The 19,369-nt window shown below is 43.0% G+C and overlaps 1 protein-coding gene across 3 annotated transcripts in view; it reads left to right on the top strand.

Annotated features, from left to right (window-relative positions):
* LOC308103856 (uncharacterized protein) overlaps positions 1-19,369 on the top strand; it is a 64,066-nt gene that overhangs the window by 24,010 nt on the left and 20,687 nt on the right. For all 3 annotated transcript variants that reach the window (XM_080454050.1, XM_080454049.1, XM_080454048.1), the window contains 4 exons: positions 2,307-2,927; positions 11,857-12,480; positions 15,532-15,674; positions 16,027-16,102. In XM_080454050.1, coding sequence (XP_080310176.1) covers positions 2,307-2,927; positions 11,857-12,480; positions 15,532-15,674; positions 16,027-16,102 — 1,464 coding nt within the window. The remainder of the gene's footprint in view (positions 1-2,306; positions 2,928-11,856; positions 12,481-15,531; positions 15,675-16,026; positions 16,103-19,369) is intronic.

Genomic DNA, 19,369 nt, shown 5'->3' with positions numbered 1-19,369 from the left:
GTACCTCTTCCACCCTCTTCACCAGTCCCATTGCCACTGCAACATTAAGGCCCAACAGGCCTGCTGCCATTAGCTGTCTTGATCACATGGATGTTGAACTTCTATCACTGGCCTCTGTACTTGGTTATGCTAGTGAACAGTCCTAGACAGTCAAGCTTACCTCTGGGGCTGTGGAAAGCTGAGTAGTCACTGGATTACTGGGGCAGGTGTCTGAGCTGGTGATATTCATCTGAAATTACGCTGGCATCTGCACCAGTGTCAATCTTAAAGGTTACAGGAGTGTCATAAATGAGAGATTGACAGATTTGTGATTGCGTGCAGTGCTTTGCTTTCTACTTATTATGGACAGTGTTAAGTTTACTAAGTCCAAATGGCAAGGTTGTTGACACACAACAATAACACGGCCCATACTCAGCAGCTAGACTTACACATACACCGGCAGTCCCAAGTGTGAACCCTGGGGGAGAGGAGGTGAGACCGATCTACCAGACCACACGTTCACCATCTGCTTTGATATAGTGTCCATGATTTGTTTGTAGATTTTTTTTATTTATTTTAAAGACAGGAAAAAATAGGTCTTATGCACACCTAATCAACTCAGAGACGGTGCGTAGGCAGGGATCAGATGAAAATCTAATAACCCACACACCGTCTTCAACAATAAATAAAACAATAAAGAGAACTTTTATTAAGGTCATAGACCTTCTTCAGGCATCTGAATTTTAAAGACACACATGTGTATAATATGACATATTTAGGAAACGCTTCCTACTCTCGTTGATTGACTTAAAAATCTCAAAAAAGATGGAAAAGACAGAGGGTGAACTCCAAAATATTGTGACTTTATTCAAGTTAAAATAGTTATGTGTAAATAGTGAGGTGACTTTGGACTTGACTTTTACACATCTAGACAATCACACTTGACTTTTATCACACCTTTGCATGAGAGACAAACCCTAAAACATACCTGGGTTCTTTTCTGTCAGAGTCATGGATGTGCAGCATTGCAAACTCACACGCACGCACGCACAAACACACTTACTTTAACAATGTATTAATGTCCACATAAAGGAGATCATACAAGGACGCACATATTAATTAAAGGTAAGGTTACATTCACAAAATCACGGCACATGTCTTCATGATATAATAGGCATGTCACTGAGTACTCTATAGGTATAAGTAACAGTATATCACTCAGTACTCTATAGGTATAAGTAACAGTATATCACTCAGTACTCTATAGGTATAAGTAACAGTATATCACTCAGTACTCTATAGGTATAAGTAACAGTATAAGTACTCAGTAGTCTATAGGTGTAAGTAACAGCGTCTCCGCTATATGGCGGCTGCCAATGGACCCTTCGCTAAACCCCACCCCATAAGCGATTGTCCAATGCTAGCTTACCAACCGTTAAAGCTGGCATATTGTCTGGTAAGCTTCCGTCACCTGTCATAGCTGTCAAATCAATGTTATTTCTCCCGCACACACACAGTCATTTGCAACATAATAGCAAGGATAGCAATACCACGATAACGCATTGGTGACTATGAACCAGCAACAGATTCCACGTACGTACCCAGAAAACGGTTGGAGGGTTCTTTTCCCAAGCTGAAATCTGCACTTAAACTGCAAGGCTGCAAGGCTGTGTTGTTGAACAACACAGTTTAACGTCGGGAAAGTTGCACGACTTACCCGCCCAGGTGGTGTCAATAGTAGGCTACTAATCACCGTAATAGTAAGAAAATTCCGAATCACAGCTCTGCCTGTTTCGGATTCCGCACGTTAAAGTATATTAATTCATTTGTTTGTCTATTTATGAACTGCTAGTCTTACCCTGCGGTACATGAAAACTCCTGTTACAGTCATGGATTAACTTCAACCTGGTGTTTGCACTTTCGGGCCATTTTAGAGAAGTGTTGCTCATTCCATGATTGCACGATCCTTACAAGTTATACCTCGTTGTAAAGGTGACTAATCAACGATAAAAACAATATAAAATACAATACCAATTGTTATTATTGAAACAGAGAAATAATCGGCAAAAGTTAAGTTTCTGAACTTTGTGAGGAGTTTTAGTTTGCTAAATAAAATTGAGTATGAAATATAGTAATTCTAGCCCCTCTAATTCATAGCCTTCTATAACTTAGAGAGCCTAAACTTATGCACCAATTAAGTCATGTTGCTGTGACATGATCAACACACTTCAAATGATGAATTTATAAATACATGCTGCCATTGTCTGTCTTTCTTTCTTTCTTTCTTTCTTTCTTTCTTTCTTTCTTTCTTTCTGATGATCTTTCAGATGATCTCATAACAAATGATGTAGAAATCCGGATTGTGATGGTGGGGAAGACTGGAGCTGGAAAGAGTGCCACTGGAAACACCATCCTGGGTTCTGAAGCATTTACAGCCGAGTTTTCACCCAATTCTGTGACAAAGACCTGTAATGAGGCCAGTGGTGTAGTTGATGGTAGAAAGGTTTCTGTTATTGACACTCCAGGCTTGTTTGACACTGGGTTCAGTAATACTGAAACCATTAAAGAGGTCACAAACTGTATTACTTTTGCTGCTCCTGGTCCTCATGTGTTCCTGGCTGTGATCAAACTAGGGAGATACACAGATGAGGAGAAGAACGTTGTGGCAAAGATTCAGGAAAGATTTGGACAAAGTTCAGACAAATACACCATGATTCTCTTCACTCATGGTGATGATCTTGAAGGTTCAATTGAAGAATGTGTGAATGAATCTCCAGAACTAAATGAATTAATCAGCAAATATAGTGATTGTTATCATGTCTTTAACAACGAAAGCAAGGATCGCTCTCAGGTCACTAAGCTGCTGGAGAAAATCAACCAGATGGTGAAGAAGAACGGTGGAAGCCACTACACCAACCAGATGTTCCAAGAAGCAGCAAGGAAACAAGGTGAGAATTCAATTCAAACTTTATTCCAGACACACAGGGGGTCCATATAGCATACATATAGGAACAACATACAAAAAAATAAAATACATAAAAACAACACATTATACATCCTATAATACAATTCACAAACCTGCGCATGCGTCGAGTGCCTCTGCATGCAGTTTGCTTCCAAGCAGGTTGTGTGTAATCGCAAAACTGCTTGCACGCAAAACTGCGCATGCGTGGACATTGTCTGTGCCGCTTCGCATCAACCCCCGCCGTTGCTTTCACTTTGCTCATGTCTCTCTATCACACCACACTCACGTTAATATGTCATGTACATCCCACACAAAACATTAAAACACGCCAGTGTCTCAACCAAGCCCCCAGAACCCAGTGGTTTCCTTGATGCCAAATGGACATGCTGGCCATTCATGGTACTGCAGCTTAGGGGCCTCAACATGAACGAGCGAAAACGGTTTCGACCAATGGGCTCGACTCACGAGCATGCGCACGAGCTTGCGCACGGGGCTGCGCGCTTCTGTGACGCAAAACGCGTCACAGAAGTGACGCACTGGGGCACAAAATAGGCCGCGCCCACCAAATTTCCAACCCGGAAGAAGGGGTGATTTAGGACTATGGGCTGGTTGAGCAACTCAATGGAAGTGGACGGGAGGACATTTCGGGTGCACTCTCTATTATTTTTAACTCTATGGTCTCAACGCAGCCCCCCCCCCAACGTTGCCACGTTGGGGGGGGCAGACAATCAGACAGGTCAGTGTTGCCAGATGTGCGCCAGAAACAAGCAACCACCTTCATGAAAGAAAAAAAAAAAAAGGAGTCTGCGATGTTTCACGGGGGTCTGCGATGTTTTTCGGGGGCCCCAAGACTCCCAGGGCGTCCGCGGACCCCCTGGGGGTCCCACATGTATTTTTTTGTTTTTTTTTGTATTTTTATTTTAAAGAAATTAAAACTTTTTGGGGGGAAATTTTGATCCCACGATTTTGAAACCCCAAAATAAGCGAGCCCTGGGCGCCCGGACCTCTAGTAACAATACAATACAAAGACTTAAAATCACATATAGAGGCTGGCTCTCCAGTGTTTCCGCAGCCTGGACGAGTATTGGAGACAGCTCTTCCCAGGATTGACTAAATCCTCAATAATACTGTTCCGCGACTCATCTAGACGGGACATGAAGCCATACATGGAGTGTCTTAAGAGAGCCTCACAAGTGTGGATACCACAGGTCACAAATGAGTGACTGGCACTATGCCATCTAGGGACCTTAAGTAGAATCCTCAAGGCATCATTGTATGCCACCTTAAGCCTACGCATGCTACCTTTCTTGTACGTGCACCACAAGAAGGCTGTATGCATGGGAGTGCAAAATGCTTTAAAAAGAGCATATTTAACAGGATCAGAACACATACTGAACCTTCGAAGCAGCATATTGGCCTGAGCATAAAGTATGCGGCATTGCCTAGAGATATCTCTATCATCTTGGAGATTGGCGGTAAAAATGTGGCCCAGATACTTAATTTCCTGGCACAAAGATAAACGACTGTCACTTAGGGAAAAGGCTGGAAAAGACGATTTCTTGTCGTCATGGCTTCTCGCAATCATGACACTACTTTTTTTTCATTGCCATACTTAGAGCAGACTTTCAAAAGCTGCTGTAACCCTCCACTGTAGGGACTTAGCACGACCAGGTCATCAGCATACATCAGGTGATTGATGATAGAGTTACCTACCAGACAGCCCGTATTGCACTTATTTAATTCAAAAGATAGATCATTCATATAAACATTAAATAAAACGGGAGACATAATCCCCCCTTGGCGTACCCCATTACCCCATTTGACTTACATTTTCTGATTTGCATACCAAAACACCAGTATTCGTACTGTGTCTCGGTGTGCCTCTATCAAGCAGTTTCTGAAACAGTTTAAAGTGGTTAATCCCATCAAAAGCTTGAGATGCATCAATGAAGCATAGTAAAACAGTGGAATTATGGCTACTGTAGCTGGCAATCAGTTCTTTAAGTGCAAATATGCATAAGTCTATGCCGTGTTTCTTTTTAAATCCAAACTGGTTATCTGCAGTCAGGACAAACACTTCCAGGCACACAAGCAAGATTCTCTCCAAAACTTTGGAGAGGATGCTGGCCAGAGCGATAGGTCTATAGTTGTCAATGCTGTTTAGTTTACCTGCCTTGTCTTTAAGGACAGGTACTAATTGTACAGAAGTGATTGCTTCTGATAGGACACCATGACCCATCAGACCTGTGAAGCACAAGGCCAGTAAAGGGCGGATTTTGTTGCTTGCAAATCTGAGATGTTCTGCTGTGATGTGATCCATGCCACATGCCTTGTTGTTGTCTAACAACCTAATGGCATCAACCACATCATCAGACCTGATCACTTTCTGATGGATCAACCTGATCTACTGCCACAGTGCCACTTTTTACACAGTTAAAAAAGTTGTGATAGTGTTTTCTCCATACCTCAGCTATTTCAACCGGGCCACATGCACCCTCTATGTTAGAGGGTAGGGATGTTTTACTGTTGTTCATTACTTTGACCTCTTTCCAGAAATCATACAGGTATTTACTTTGTAGCTTACTAGCAAGAGAGTCAGCTCTCAGAGTGTTCTCCTGTCTTTTTACAGATCGAACAGCATATTTAAATTTAGCATTGGAGAGTTTCTTCTCCTCAAACACTGAACCTTGTCTGGGCCTACCAGAGTCATTCCAGCGTTTGAATGCTGCCCTGGCCGCCACATGATGCTCAGCTACAAAAGTATGCCAACCAGGCTTATTTTTTTCCCCTTTTTTACAGAGCAGCCTACCAGAGGCAACGAGAGCCTCCACAATGTTATCATACAGTACATGACACAGAGTTGGATGCCATGTTGCACGTTTTTGCAGTTCAGATTATCATAGTACAGTGCCTCCTTCGGCAGGCCAATGTTGTCAAGCAGGTTATCAGTAGTAGCAGTGTAACAGTCAATATCCTCACTGGTTAATTTTGACCAGTCTACCCTCCCTGATTTAATACCAGGATCAATGTTGATAGAGGTAGGGAGATTGACAATATTAATATTCGTTACCATAGGCATATGATCTGAAATGGCCAGCCCATAACACACCTCTATGTTGTCTATACAGGCATGAGCATCAGCTGTGCTTAAACAATGGTCAAGCCATGACGTTGTGTGCCATGCGTCACTAATAAAAGTAAAAGTATTGTCAGGCAACATAGATTTACTCGAAAGGGTCAAATTTGAATCTTTACAAAACTGGGACAGGTGCTTAGAAAACATAGCATTGTTATCTGATATATCAGCATTAAAATCACCAATAGCAAACACACACATGTAGAGTCATTGACCTGAATGAAGGACTGTATAAATGCTAGTCTATTCAGAAATAGAAAGATTGTGCTGACTCATACGGCATGTATACATTCATAAGTGTACATGTCTTGCCATCACAGGTTATTTCTATTGCTATGGCCCAACATTAAGTCTGACCACTTTCACAGCTTTGTCATATTTAGAGTTCCACATAATTGCTACACCACCAGGTATTCTCCCCCTAGTTATTTTATATTTATATTTATATTTATATTTTATTGCTACACCACCAGGTATTCTCCCCCTAGTTATTTTATATTTATATTTATATTTTATTGCTACACCACCAGGTATTCTTCCCCTAGTTATTTTAGAGGAGAGGTCAGTGGTGGACTCCCCAGCACCATGGAAGTTGACATGTAATGAGTTCAGTTTATCCAGATCTTGCTTGGATAGCCATGTCTCCTGTAGGCACATTATGTCACACTCTTCCAACAGAGAGTCAACAACTAAGCGTCTTGCTTTATCAGCAGCACTGTGTCCCACACGGAGGCCGCATTATATGAAATCTTCAGGACAGGTGCGTGGGGTTTTGAGGTAGTGACCCCACAACAGCACGATAATTGGCTCCAATAACTCCAGACTTGCACGGCTCAAAGTAGCGCCGTACAAGTGCACCCTCCGGCCAGATATCGGGACTGTACATTTCACTGACCTCATTGCATTCTGCAGTGACTTTAAATGAGCCAAATCTACTGTTTTTTGTCTCAATCTTGTGACAAGTGACATCACGGCCAAGTTGACTTTTAAGATAGTCAGATAATATTACGGGTTCCAAGTCAGGGTGAAATTTGGTGGCAAACACACTTACTAATTTGGTTTTAATTATTTTGATGGTACTCACAGCACCCGTACCAATAATAGCCGCAGCAGCAGGTTTCCTCACCCGTCCTACGGAGCTCCCCGCTCCCTTTGCAACCGCAGCTGAAGCGCTGGGTCTTCTTCACGCGTCCAGCTGACATGGGAGGCCGTTGACCTGGTCCAGCCAACTCAGTCGCTGGTCCTTGTCGACGCCGCCCGCTCTTTACCACAGCACTCCATTCAGCCGGTGGCACGTCTGTACTCCCCGCTGGCGCTGATGCTTCCCTCAAGTCCAGTGTAGTCCCCGGTGGGTCCGGTGGTGCAGTCCCTGGTGGGTCATCAGCCGGGGCAGCAGCCTGGTCCTCATATCGCGGCGGATCAGAGGCGACAGGACGCTCCAGAGCACTCAGTCGAGCGTTGATGGCCACAGTATCAGCCCGAACACTCTCACATATGTCAGCCTGGCGACCCGATACATGTTTCAGTGCACAGACCTCTGAGTATACACGAATCCACGGAGCGCTGCCCTGTAGGTGGCGCCGCCATTGCTGCGGTGTCAAACTCAGTCAGCTGCTGCTGCGGTTCTGTCCGTATGTTCACGTTACTCCTTACCTGCTTGGCTGTTGGAGCAGCCATAAACTACACAGGTTCATCCCGATTTTCTGTACATCTTTGTAAAGTTAGTGTTAGTAAAAGTTAGTAAAAAGCAGGTAAAAGAGTAACGTGAGCAGTCAGTGACAGCAGCTGACTGACACCGCACAGCAGCAGCTGATCGAGTCTGACACCGCAGCAATGGCGGCGCCACCTACAGGGCAGCGCTCCGTGGATTCGTGTATAGCGGCTCCATTCTCCTGAGTAGGCAGGATACATCCATGCTGGAATAAGATACTGGAGGTAGATCGTCCAGGTAGTGGGAAACAAATCGGGGAACATCCTCCCCACATTCATTCAACACCCTAAGACAGAGCTTTATATAACTGGCATCTTTGTTTTGCCCTTTGTGTGTAATGCAGCGAAGTGTAGTAGAGGGACAGACTTCAAACAGCATTTTCTTAGATGATTCAATCTCTGCTGAGTCAAACGTGTTTACTGCCAGCAACACAATGGCCGCGTTTCCCAAAGAGATTCGTAGAAATGCTGCGTTGAGCATCTGCGCAGGTTCTACGACGGGTCTTACGTGTGTCCACACAGGCTGCGCAGTACCTTAGCAGGCACGTAGATTTCAGGTCATGCGTTGCCTCCGCAGCTTGCGTAAGAGCCTCCTACACAGCTGGGACTCGGCGAAATCTACGCTCTACCCTCATTAGTAGCAGCTGGTTGTGCCCTACGTGCCATCTAAACTGGCTTCACGTCTCTGCTAAAATACATTCAGGCAACAGCATGCACGTATCCTACTCTCCTCCTACTCCTGGGAGAGGCGTAGCCCTGAGTGCTGTCTTACGCAGCAGTTTGTAACGAGCGCCCTGGGGCGCTCGTAACACCCATCGTAGCGAAATAGATCTATGAAAAGACCGACTACACACACACACACACACACACACACACACACACACACACACACACACACACACACACATATAATTTACACACACATATATATATATATATATATATATATATATATATATATATATATATATATATATATATATATATATATATATACACACACACACACACACACACACACACACACACACACACACAGGGCGGCTGCGCTGCTTCTAGCCCTGGTTCAGAGCGTCTCTGAACCAGGACTGCTTCGTCCTCTATGCATGAACCCGAAGTTTACAAATTGTACTCTCACGGATGATCCGATCGTCTGATAAAAATATTAAGCATATGCCAAGTTAACTGAAGGTATATAAATGATGCTGAGCTAAACATGTTTCCTTAATTTCGAAGTTTTATAGTTAAACGTTATGATGAAAGTCCCCAGTTCCTCTCACAAAGTGACAGCTGTTGCGCTCGCCATGTTTATGAATGGTTAAAAAATCTTTTGAAACTAGCAGATCTACAAGCTCACAACGCTTCACAAGCTTGTAGATCTGCTATTTTCAAAAGATTTTAATACATATTAAATTTGGGAAATGGGACATTCTGCATTCCTTTACTTTTGGTATTTTAAGTATATTTAATTTACTTGCATAATGGGGACACTTTAGTGTTTTATTTACCTTGCAGATGTCACCTCACCGCTGTAATTTAATTCATAAATATATTATTCAAAAGTTGTATTTGGAGTGGACTGCTTCAGGACATCTGACAGTTGGCTCTGGTATTTTTATGATCCATTTCACTTTCGCAAAGGGTGTTTAAACTGCTGTGTAGCGTAGGACAGCACTACGTAGTTCATGTAGGCTTTACGTAGGCTTCGTCCAGGAGGTCTTTACGTGCATGCTGTCTCGCGAATGTAGTTTTAGCACACACGTAGCACACACGCACACACGTAACGACGATGGTATCTCCTGAAGCCAGTTTAGATGGCACGTAGCTGCTACTAACGAAGATAGTGCGTGGTGGCTCTTACGCAGCTTCTAGGCTACGCACGAGCTCAAATTCGTTTGGGAAACCCGGCCAATGTCATCCTGGCTTAAGGTCTTGATTTTTATAGGCAAGAAGTTAAGCAGCTCATCTTCTACAATAACTTGCCCATCAGTTGTCTTGTAGGTGACAGGTTTAACACGTGAATGTACACGTTTAGCAGCCGGTCCATGGCCAGCCGAGTCCATGTCCGTCACGGTACCATCCGCCATTATGTACTTCCAATTTCACGCCCGGTTCCTGAGAACGAGCCACACGGGGGTAGGAGAGACTAGTCCCGTAGAGAGTTCAGGGCTCTGTACTGGAGTGTTCCCTGCTCTTGCGGTTATTAATGCACCTAATCCAGCCTGGTTCCTGGCTAAAAGCGAGCCACGCCGAGCTAGAAAAGGTGTGTTTGTTTGTTTGTTTGTTTGTTTCGCCAGAATATCCACTGTGGTGCCGTAGAGTGTTCAGGGCTCTTGTGGATGGAGGGTTCCCTGCTCTTTCAGTTCACCAATGCACTTAATCCAGCCCAGTTCCTGGCTAAAGACGAGTCACACCGAGCTAGAAAAAGTTTGTTAGCGTCCGTGGAGCTAGCCAGCAGCTAGCTTTGGCTACCACTTTAGCGCTCATGAAACATATGAAAAGATTATAAAAATAAAAGACTTAAACGAAACATGTCTTCTATAAAAAGCCAAACATTTCACTAGGATTTCTTTAGCAGTTTTAGATCCATAGCAGCACCGTACTATTCCTGGTGTCAACTTTAGCCTTGACACCTCGATGCGCCTGCTGCTGCCTGCTGCTGCCTGCTGCTGCCTGGATCAGTGTAGTGAGAGAAACCAGTCATTACTCATTAACTCTTTGACTGTCAGAGTAATAGTATAATAGTGCGCTACTGCTGCCAGCGAACCCCCTGGAACCCCCTCAAGGACCCCTGGGGGTCCTCGGACCCCCTTTGATGATTAGTATTGTAATGTACATATGTAAACTCTTCACAAAAAGTTCGGAAACGTAACTTTGGTCGATTTATTTCTCCCCTTCAGTAATGCCAATTGGTATCGTATTTTATATCATTTTCATCATTGATTTAGTCACCTTTACAATGTGACAGTGTGCCAGTCACAGGTGTGTGACTGGCACCTGAGCATGGGTTCTGCAACTTTGTTGAGTTTGTGTGTATGCTCCAAGCAGCAACTTTGCCCCCATGGAAAGATGCCACGTTTGTCCCTTAAGGATAAGACCCGTGCAATGGGGCAAGTGGAAGCTGGTGTTCTGTTACGCAGAGTGGCAGCATTATTTGGTGTCAGCCCTGGTACCATTCTGTGAGACTGGTAAAGTCATGGCGGTACCAGGAAGACAACACTCCAAGAAGACTGGTTGATTCACTGAGGGACCATAGGCTTTTTATCTTCCAGAGATCTCTGTCAAAGTTGCAAGACCCATGCTCAGGTGCCAGTCACACACCTGTGACTGGCACTCACCGGCCAGCAGGTATGTGCCAGTCACAGGTGTGTGCCAGTCACAGGTGTGTGCCAGTCACAGGTGTGTGCCAGTCACAGGTGTGGCAGGACGCTCAAAACGACAGTGATTACCAACAGAAGAATATTGGGGCATTTTGGTAACTTCTTTGGAGGCGCTACCCACATGTTTAGCTGTGTTGCTCATTCCACGATTGCACGATCCTTACAAGTTATACCTCGTTGTAAAGGTGACTAATTTTAGTTTAGTTTAGTTTAGTTTATTTCAGTAAATTTTGTGGTAACATTACAGTAATAGGTAATTTAAAAAAAAAAGTTTATTAAGAAAAGAAGACCAAAAATCGAATCAACGATAAAAACAATATAAAATACAATACCAATTGCTATTATTGAAACTGAGAAATAATAGGCAAAAGTTACGTTTCTGAACTTTGTGAGGAGTTTTAGTTAGCTAAATAAAATTTGTATGAAATATAGCTAGAAAAAGTGCTCCTCGGAGCACAGGTCTCCGCCAGGTAATTGCAAGCTGCTTTCATGATTTGAGGCATTTTGTTTTAATTCATAGCCTTCTATAACTTAGAGAGCCTAAACTTATGCACCAATTAAAGTTATGTTGCTGTGACATGATCAACACACTTCAAATGATGAATTTAAAAATACATGCTGCCATTTTCTTTCTTTCTTTCTTTCTTTCTTTCTTTCTTTCTTTCTTTCTTTCTTTCTTTCTTCAGATGATCTCATAACAAATGATGAAGAAATCCGGATTGTGCTGGTGGGGAAGACTGGAGCTGGAAAGAGTGCCACTGGAAACACCATCCTGGGTCCTGAAGCATTTGAATCCAAGTTTGGATTCAAATCAGTGACAAAGACCTGTAGTCAGGCCAGTGGTGTAGTGGATGGTAGAAAGGTTTCTGTTATTGACACTCCAGGCTTGTTTGACACTAAGTTCAGTAATAATGAAACCATTCAAGAGGTCACAAACTGTATTAGTTGTGCTGCTCCTGGTCCTCATGTGTTCCTGACTGTGATCAGACTAGACAGATACACAAATGAGCAGAGGAACGTTTTGGCAAAGATTCAGAAAGAATTTGGAGATTCAGACAAATACACCATGATTCTCTTCACTCATGGTGACAAGCTTAAAGCTAAAACAATTGAAGAATTTGTGAATGTATCTCCAGAACTAAAAGAATTAATCAGCAAATATAGTGGTCGTTATCATGTCTTTAACAACAAAACCGAGGATCCCTCCTCTCAAGTCACTGAGCTGCTGGAGAAAATCAACCAGATGGTGGTGGAGAACGGTGGAAGCCACTACACCAACCAGATGTTCCAAGAAGCAGCAAGGAAACAAGGTGAGAGAAACCAGTCATTACTCATTAACTCTTTGACTGCCAGAGTAATAGTATAATAGTGTGCCACTGCTGCCAGCGAAAACGAGCGATTTTACTCTACCTTTGAAAATCATGGAATATTCTCTGTGACCTCCGTCCTCACGGAGATCGGCTCATTACACACACGAGTGTCGTATTATAGGAAAAAAAAATTGTCCGTCGCGATCCTCCATTCCAGAGCTATGGCCAGTTGAATGTGGCTTGTTTTTGCCTAAAACAACAGAAAGCAGAGAAAAATGTACTTTTATAAATCCTTTAACATGAAAGGAAACTAGCTTTACTTTGTTGTGATCACGTGATTTCTGGGTGTACTCTTCTTCGGTGGTGCTTGGATCATTCACAGCCCCCCCCCTTAAGAGTTAAGGAAGATGTCAATGGAGGAGTAACTGGTGGGAGAGTCTTGTCATACAGGATATGATTTGATTTGATTTGATTAATATTTGTCTGTTAATAATTTGATTAATAATAATTTGTTAATAACATGCATCTCAATTTTCTATATGCACACGACTACTTTTTCAACAGTTATTACACACAGTCAAATATAGTAGAGTCCCAAACGGCAATTCCGTGACCATTCTCTGGCTAAGATGTTTTGATCATTTATTGTGATGTGTGTGTATAATCACTCTCCTTCAAACATTAATATCTTAACATTAAATGAAATTGTGAACCAAAATAAATTAATGGTATACAGTAGGCTTAGCCTACCAAGTGTGAAAATGTTCATCTCCTCAAAAACAAAACATAAATCCTTGTGTGGCTCATATACAACTTTACAAGTGAGCTGCCTTTACAATAATGTACTCACAACAGCTCTAAGACACTAACCTCAGTTTTACCAAATGGACCCAATAAACAGCAGACCTACAAACTCATAACGTATCACATTGCGGTGCATTGTGAGCTTGTAGATCTGCTATTTTGTGCACTACTGTAAGGTGAGTCTGAAGAGGTGAGTGCTAGGGGGTGAGGTGGAGTCTGAAGAGGTGACTCTTCAGACTACTGTCGAACATTGTGAGTTAATCTGCAGTTCTAACTGCAATGGGGAGTTTATTCACAGTTTGGGAGCCAGGAGGACGAGTCTCTGATGTGTGGAGTGTTGTCCAGGGTGTTTTAGGGAAGGGAGAAGAGTCTAGGACATCTAGAGACTATGTTTTGCACCCTGTCCGTCCGTCCGTCCGTCCGTCCGTCCGTCCGTCCGTCCGTCCGTCCGTCCTGTCCGGCCACTCGCAGCGAAACTGTGCACACACACTCCCTGAATGCCAGAGCAGAACCACTGCCCCGAAATTTTCACATGGGCCTGTTATAGTGCCACCAGGAGGTCGATGTATTGAAAAATTACTTAATCTGTATTACTCCTACAAATTTTGTCCAAACATCACGCAAATCGGTACACAGTATCTCTATAGTCAGTAAATGAAACAGGTCTTGGCTAAGATTGGCTTCTAAAGTTTGCAGGAATGCTCTGTTTGAAACAAAATCCCTTAAATCATGAATACAGCGTGCAATCCGTGAATCCGTTTTCTATGTAATCATTTTGGTATGAAAGCCAGCATTCTTAATCCTATATCATACAAACCAAACCGTGTGTAAATCGTTTGAGAACTCAGTGAGTTGTGGTGCTTTTCATGCCTCAATAAGCTTGGTTTATACTTCAACACACGACGGTATCGCATGTAGAAAATCGCTGATCTACAAACACACAACAAGTCGCCTCCGCAACGCTTGTGGGCTTGTACATCGACGATACCGTCGTGCGTCGAAGCGTAACTCAGTCATCATAGACAAAGACCAAGACCAAGCGTCTTGTAGAGCTCACTCTCTCTCCGGTCTCGGCTCCTCCAAAAGCAAACATTTGGGACACATGGGTTAAGCTGGTTGACCGAGTATGGAGTGAGCAGAGATTTGAGTGTTGGAATTTGGCTAAAGGAGTATACAGGCAAGCAAACTTGTAGCTTTTTGGTGAAAATCACCATTTTGAATCCAAATAGGTCATGTGTGTGAATCCTGCAGATCCGTTGAGAAAATGTCTTGCGGGGGGTCGGGAGGTATGTCGTATCGATTGTAAAGGCACTTGTGTGTTTGTATGCATGTACTTGTGTGAGATTTCCTCAGGTGGGCGGGCACATCATTGTGTGGCTTGTGTGTGGAAAAATGCTCTGGTGGCCGTGAGCATGAAAGAGGAATAGAGAGGAAGATGCGGCCTAGGCCCTCCTAAAAATAAAATACTTTGTTCTTAAGACAAACAGTGGGAAGAAACACTGTGTTAAATGGACACATCTGCAGTCCAGAGCCTTCTGCACCTTGTGTCAGACAGTCGGAGGGAGTTTTCAATCATTTATACTTATGGAGGAGAAAACAACCTAAAACAACATGCTGGCACAGACATGCACAAGCGGGCGACACAAAATAAAGGTGCATCTATCTAGCATTGCTCTACCGACAATTACAAAGTTGCTTCATGTGACGTTATGTTAGTATATCATACTAGCGTATAGTTAGTTAAACACAGACTGAGCTACAACAGCAGGACTACACTACACTGAACAGTGCAATGTTTAATGATGCAAATACTGCAAAAGAAAAATCAAGGCCGAGATAACAGCCAACATGCTTAAGTTGGCCTCAAAACTGTGCAGGATAATCTGAAGGAATGAGCTGTCTCCTCCTCCCCCGCCACTGCAGCAGGTGAACACTCCGTGGGTGTGTGTGTGTGTGTGTGTGTGTTGCTGTTGGCAACCCTGGAACAGTTCTACAATAATGCTAAAAGGATAACACAAAAAGCCATTGTGGTCCTGTGTATTCAATTCATCAAGACATATGAAGACACAATAATATACAAGAAATCATCAATACTAGGAGCAATAAAAGTATATTCACATAACGTGTGTGTGTGTGTGTGTGTGTGTGTGTGTGTGTGTGTGTGTGTGTGTGTGTGTGTGTGTGTGTGTGTGTGTGTGTGTGTGTGTGTGTGTGTGTGTGTGTGTGTGTGCTGGTCCATCCATCCAGTGAGGCTGGTGAAGCAGGTGCAGAAGGCGGTGGCTGACAAGGACAAGACCTCTCTGCTGGACAGCCTCAGGCAAAATGATCTGGGTTTGCAGGGGGTCCAGGACGCCAACGCACGCAGGTACCTGGACCACTTCACTAACAAGGTACACACACACACACACACACACACACACACACACACACACACACACACACACACACACACACACACACCCACACACCTCACCACCTGCTGAGTCTTTCATTAGACAGCGCGCTGTTATTGAGTTCAGAGGTCATTATTGAAAAATAACACACCAATGAATTCACTGATTGACCAATCAGAATCAAGCATTCAGCCAAGCTGTGTTATAATGTGGTTTAATGTGTATGCTGTCATGTGTGTTTGTTGTAGACAGTGGTGTGTGTTTAATGGATACACTTTGCTGTGTGTGTGTGTGTGTGTGTGTGTGTGTGTGTGTGTGTGTGTGTGTGTGTGTGTGTGTGTCCTACTAGACGGTGGTGTTTGACAAAGAGGGGATCCAGAGAGCGGTCAGCTCCTGTAACGCTGCAGCCTGTGCCGAGAGACAAAGTAAGAACCGGGGTCAATTTCTGGTGGCAAGCTAGAAGTTAAGGCTGTTGTTAATGCATTCCACATTTTGGTGGCATAACAGTAAAATGAATTCATTCCCATGTTTGTGATAAAATCCGGGCGGGAACGTCATCAGTGGAGCTCCCTCTGGTGTTGTGCCAGAGGGAGTTTCTAGAGTTTCTCACTCTAGTGAAGTAGTTTGACAAGTACATGGTCACTGGTCCCTTGAGTATCTAGTAGAAGGCATAGTAGAAGGCATAGTGCACGCTTGCGTGTGCGCAACCCGATCGCCACCAATTTAGTATAAATTGCACGGAGTGATCATTCCCTGCATAGACAACTGCAAAACCCGACGGCACGCAGTTTCAAGTGAATTGTCGCCACGTAAGAGACCACCGAGTGAGCTAAAGCGAACAAGTTGCCGTCTCGAACGTTGCGACATTGCCTTGAACCTACTCAGCGCCGTTTGAGTTATGTACCGATAGGCACAGAATCGTAAATTTTGTTGTGGGGACTGCTCTGCTTCCGGGTTTTTCCGGGTTACAACTGGTTACTCCCACCGTGGGACTCGTCGTACATATGCACAGATTTTCGGGGTTTCTAGGCTACTATGCATGGAATGACGTGCACTGGATCCGTGCAATGTATACTAAAAGGGCTGGAGATCAGGCTGGTGTGTGTATATGTGTGTGCTTGTGTGAGATTTCCTCAGGTGGGCGGCACATCATTGTGTGGCATGTCACATGTGTGTGTGGAAAAATGCGCTCTGGTGGCCGTGAGCATGAAAGAGGAGATAGAGAGGAAGATGACATGACATGTTGCAAGTCATTACCCCAACCCAGAGCCATAAAGAGAGTTCTGACACTAGCGTCGACTCCCATTGTAAGAATGGAATGCGGAAGTGCTCTGTCTATCTCAATGAGATAGTTCCAATGTTTGGAACTATGGCCCATAGGAGCCCGCTTTGCGGCGAGCTCAAAGCGTGTCGTTACTCTCTTTTCTACACTCTGCCCCAACCAACATCGAAGCACCTGTGTGTATTAATCCTTCATTAATCCTCCTTTTATTAAATCAAATAAAAGTTTACATCTGTCTTGCCTGTATTACCTTTCACGAAAGCAATTGGCACTGCTTTCTTTTCGATGTCTCTAAGTCCAAACATTTTGTCGAGATTTCAGTTTTAACCAATAGAACTCACCCAAATCGATAGCGATTGCAATAGTTAAACGTTCTCTCTAATCTCTGAAGTGTCTATGTTACTTCTGTGTATCAGTCATGATTTGATTACCACTCAATAAAATGCCTTTTGTTGAAATGTAACTTTCGGATCAGCGTGCATCATGCACTGAGACGCGTTGTATAACTCTGTAATTTCACCTTCACTTTGCTGCCCAAAAATAGCTGATCTACAAGCTAACAACGCATCACAGCGCGACGCTTTGTGAACTAGGAGATCAGATATTTTTGGAGAAGCTCTAGCATCTGTCTAAAAGTAACAGGGGGCAAAAGTAACACACTCAATAACTCTAATTAGAAATAAGCTAGAGGGGTGAGACTTCTTGCGCACATTCTCAGTAGGGTCCTCGCTCTGCCTATGGAAGGATAGAATGATCATTTCATCTCAGAAGAAGTTTTCAACAAAAAACTGATTTTGAGGTGTAAACGTAATTTTTTGAGTGTACAGTATTTTCCTTCTGCTGTCTAAAGATACGATGTCAGCTAATTAAACTGAGATGAATTGTATCTCTATGTTATTGGTCACAAATGAATGTCAGCAGCCTATGCTAGTATAGGTGTTTCCTGCTAGAATATGGGATTTTATCATGGTTGCCCCATCGGGGGCAATTTTAACAAAGTGACCGGGGTTAATTGTAACAATGTGTTTTCAATGCGAGCAGATTTTTTGTCTGGGATTACATACTTTCATGTTAGTAAATTAACATATTTCACTAAATGTCACTACATTTCAAAGTAAAAATACATTTAAATAAAAAATAGACATACATTTGAAAAAACAAAATTGAAAAATAAAATAATTCGAATAAAAATACAAAATAATTGTAATTATCTATATAAAACATTTGTAAGTAAAAATGTTAAATTATAAAAAAGACATATTACTTAGTAATGTGCTTTTATTTGAGATAAAGTGTGTTAATATGACTTATTTTTACAGTGTTACAATTGCCCCCTACCACTGTTACAACTGCCCCCGTCACGGGGGCAATTGTAACACTGTGACTCATTGCATTCAAATTAATATTTTAGTCTTGTACTTATTAGTGAAAGCTTAAAAATTGTATTATTAATTAGGGTACATATATATGTTTCTTATAGCAAAAGATGACTAGGATATTTCAAGTAGTCTGTGAATTATGAAGGCAAATACAAAAAGTGTTACTTTTTGTCCCCGATCCCCCCTACACAACATCTACTGTAAATATAGGCTACCATTCTTAGGGGTGCTATGGTCTTCTTAGGGACCCCCCAAGCTCCCCCTTAACACGCCCATGAAAAAAAACAGAGAGAGAGAGAGAGAGGGGGGGGGGAGAGAGAGAGAGAGAGAGAGAGGGGGGGGCTTAATATGTCTTGTATTTAAGAAACAGGCTATTAGCCTGTTTCTTAAATTAAAAAAATGAAGTGTGTGTTTGTGTGTGCGTGTACGTGTACGTGTGCGTGTGTGTGCGCAACAGCGCAACAGGCAGTTTGGGTAATAAATGTTGGTAGCATGTAGCCATGTTGATATTGCATTTTAAATATAGTCTATAAAACTGGATGGAATCAGCATCACTATGCGCATGTGTGCATATTTGGAAACTCTTGTTGCAGTTTGCTAGGCCATCTTGATCCATTAAGGATTAAATTGTTACCTACGGGTGTAGCCTATGTTCGTCATGATTCAAATACTTTTTGAATAGGACACTGGAGAGAGGGAGAGAAGGGGGGAGGGGGGGTCAATAGTAGGCCAATAGCAACCATATCGCCAGAGGAAACGTTGTCATTGAACGTTTCTCCATAAACGTTCAATGACAACGTTTATGGAACACAAAAACGTTCATTTTCTCATTTTTTAAATTTTCGTTCCATTTCAACGTTTTGGTTTATGGTTAGGTTTAGGGTTAGGGTTAAGGGTTAGGGTTAGGGTTAGGGTTAGGGTTAAGGTTAAGTCAGCTTATTAATCTACAATGGAATGATCAACGGATCGTCCAGATGATCGCTGTCCATGGTGCTGAATGGCATACACCGTCAAAAATCAACCAGTCAGGG

Source organism: Gymnoscopelus braueri, assembly GCF_963280865.1.
Source record: "Gymnoscopelus braueri genome assembly, chromosome: 16".
Classification (NCBI taxonomy): domain Eukaryota; kingdom Metazoa; phylum Chordata; class Actinopteri; order Myctophiformes; family Myctophidae; genus Gymnoscopelus; species Gymnoscopelus braueri.
The sequence above is the reverse complement of the archived record's forward strand: the minus strand, read 5'-3'. Positions and strand labels throughout refer to the sequence as shown.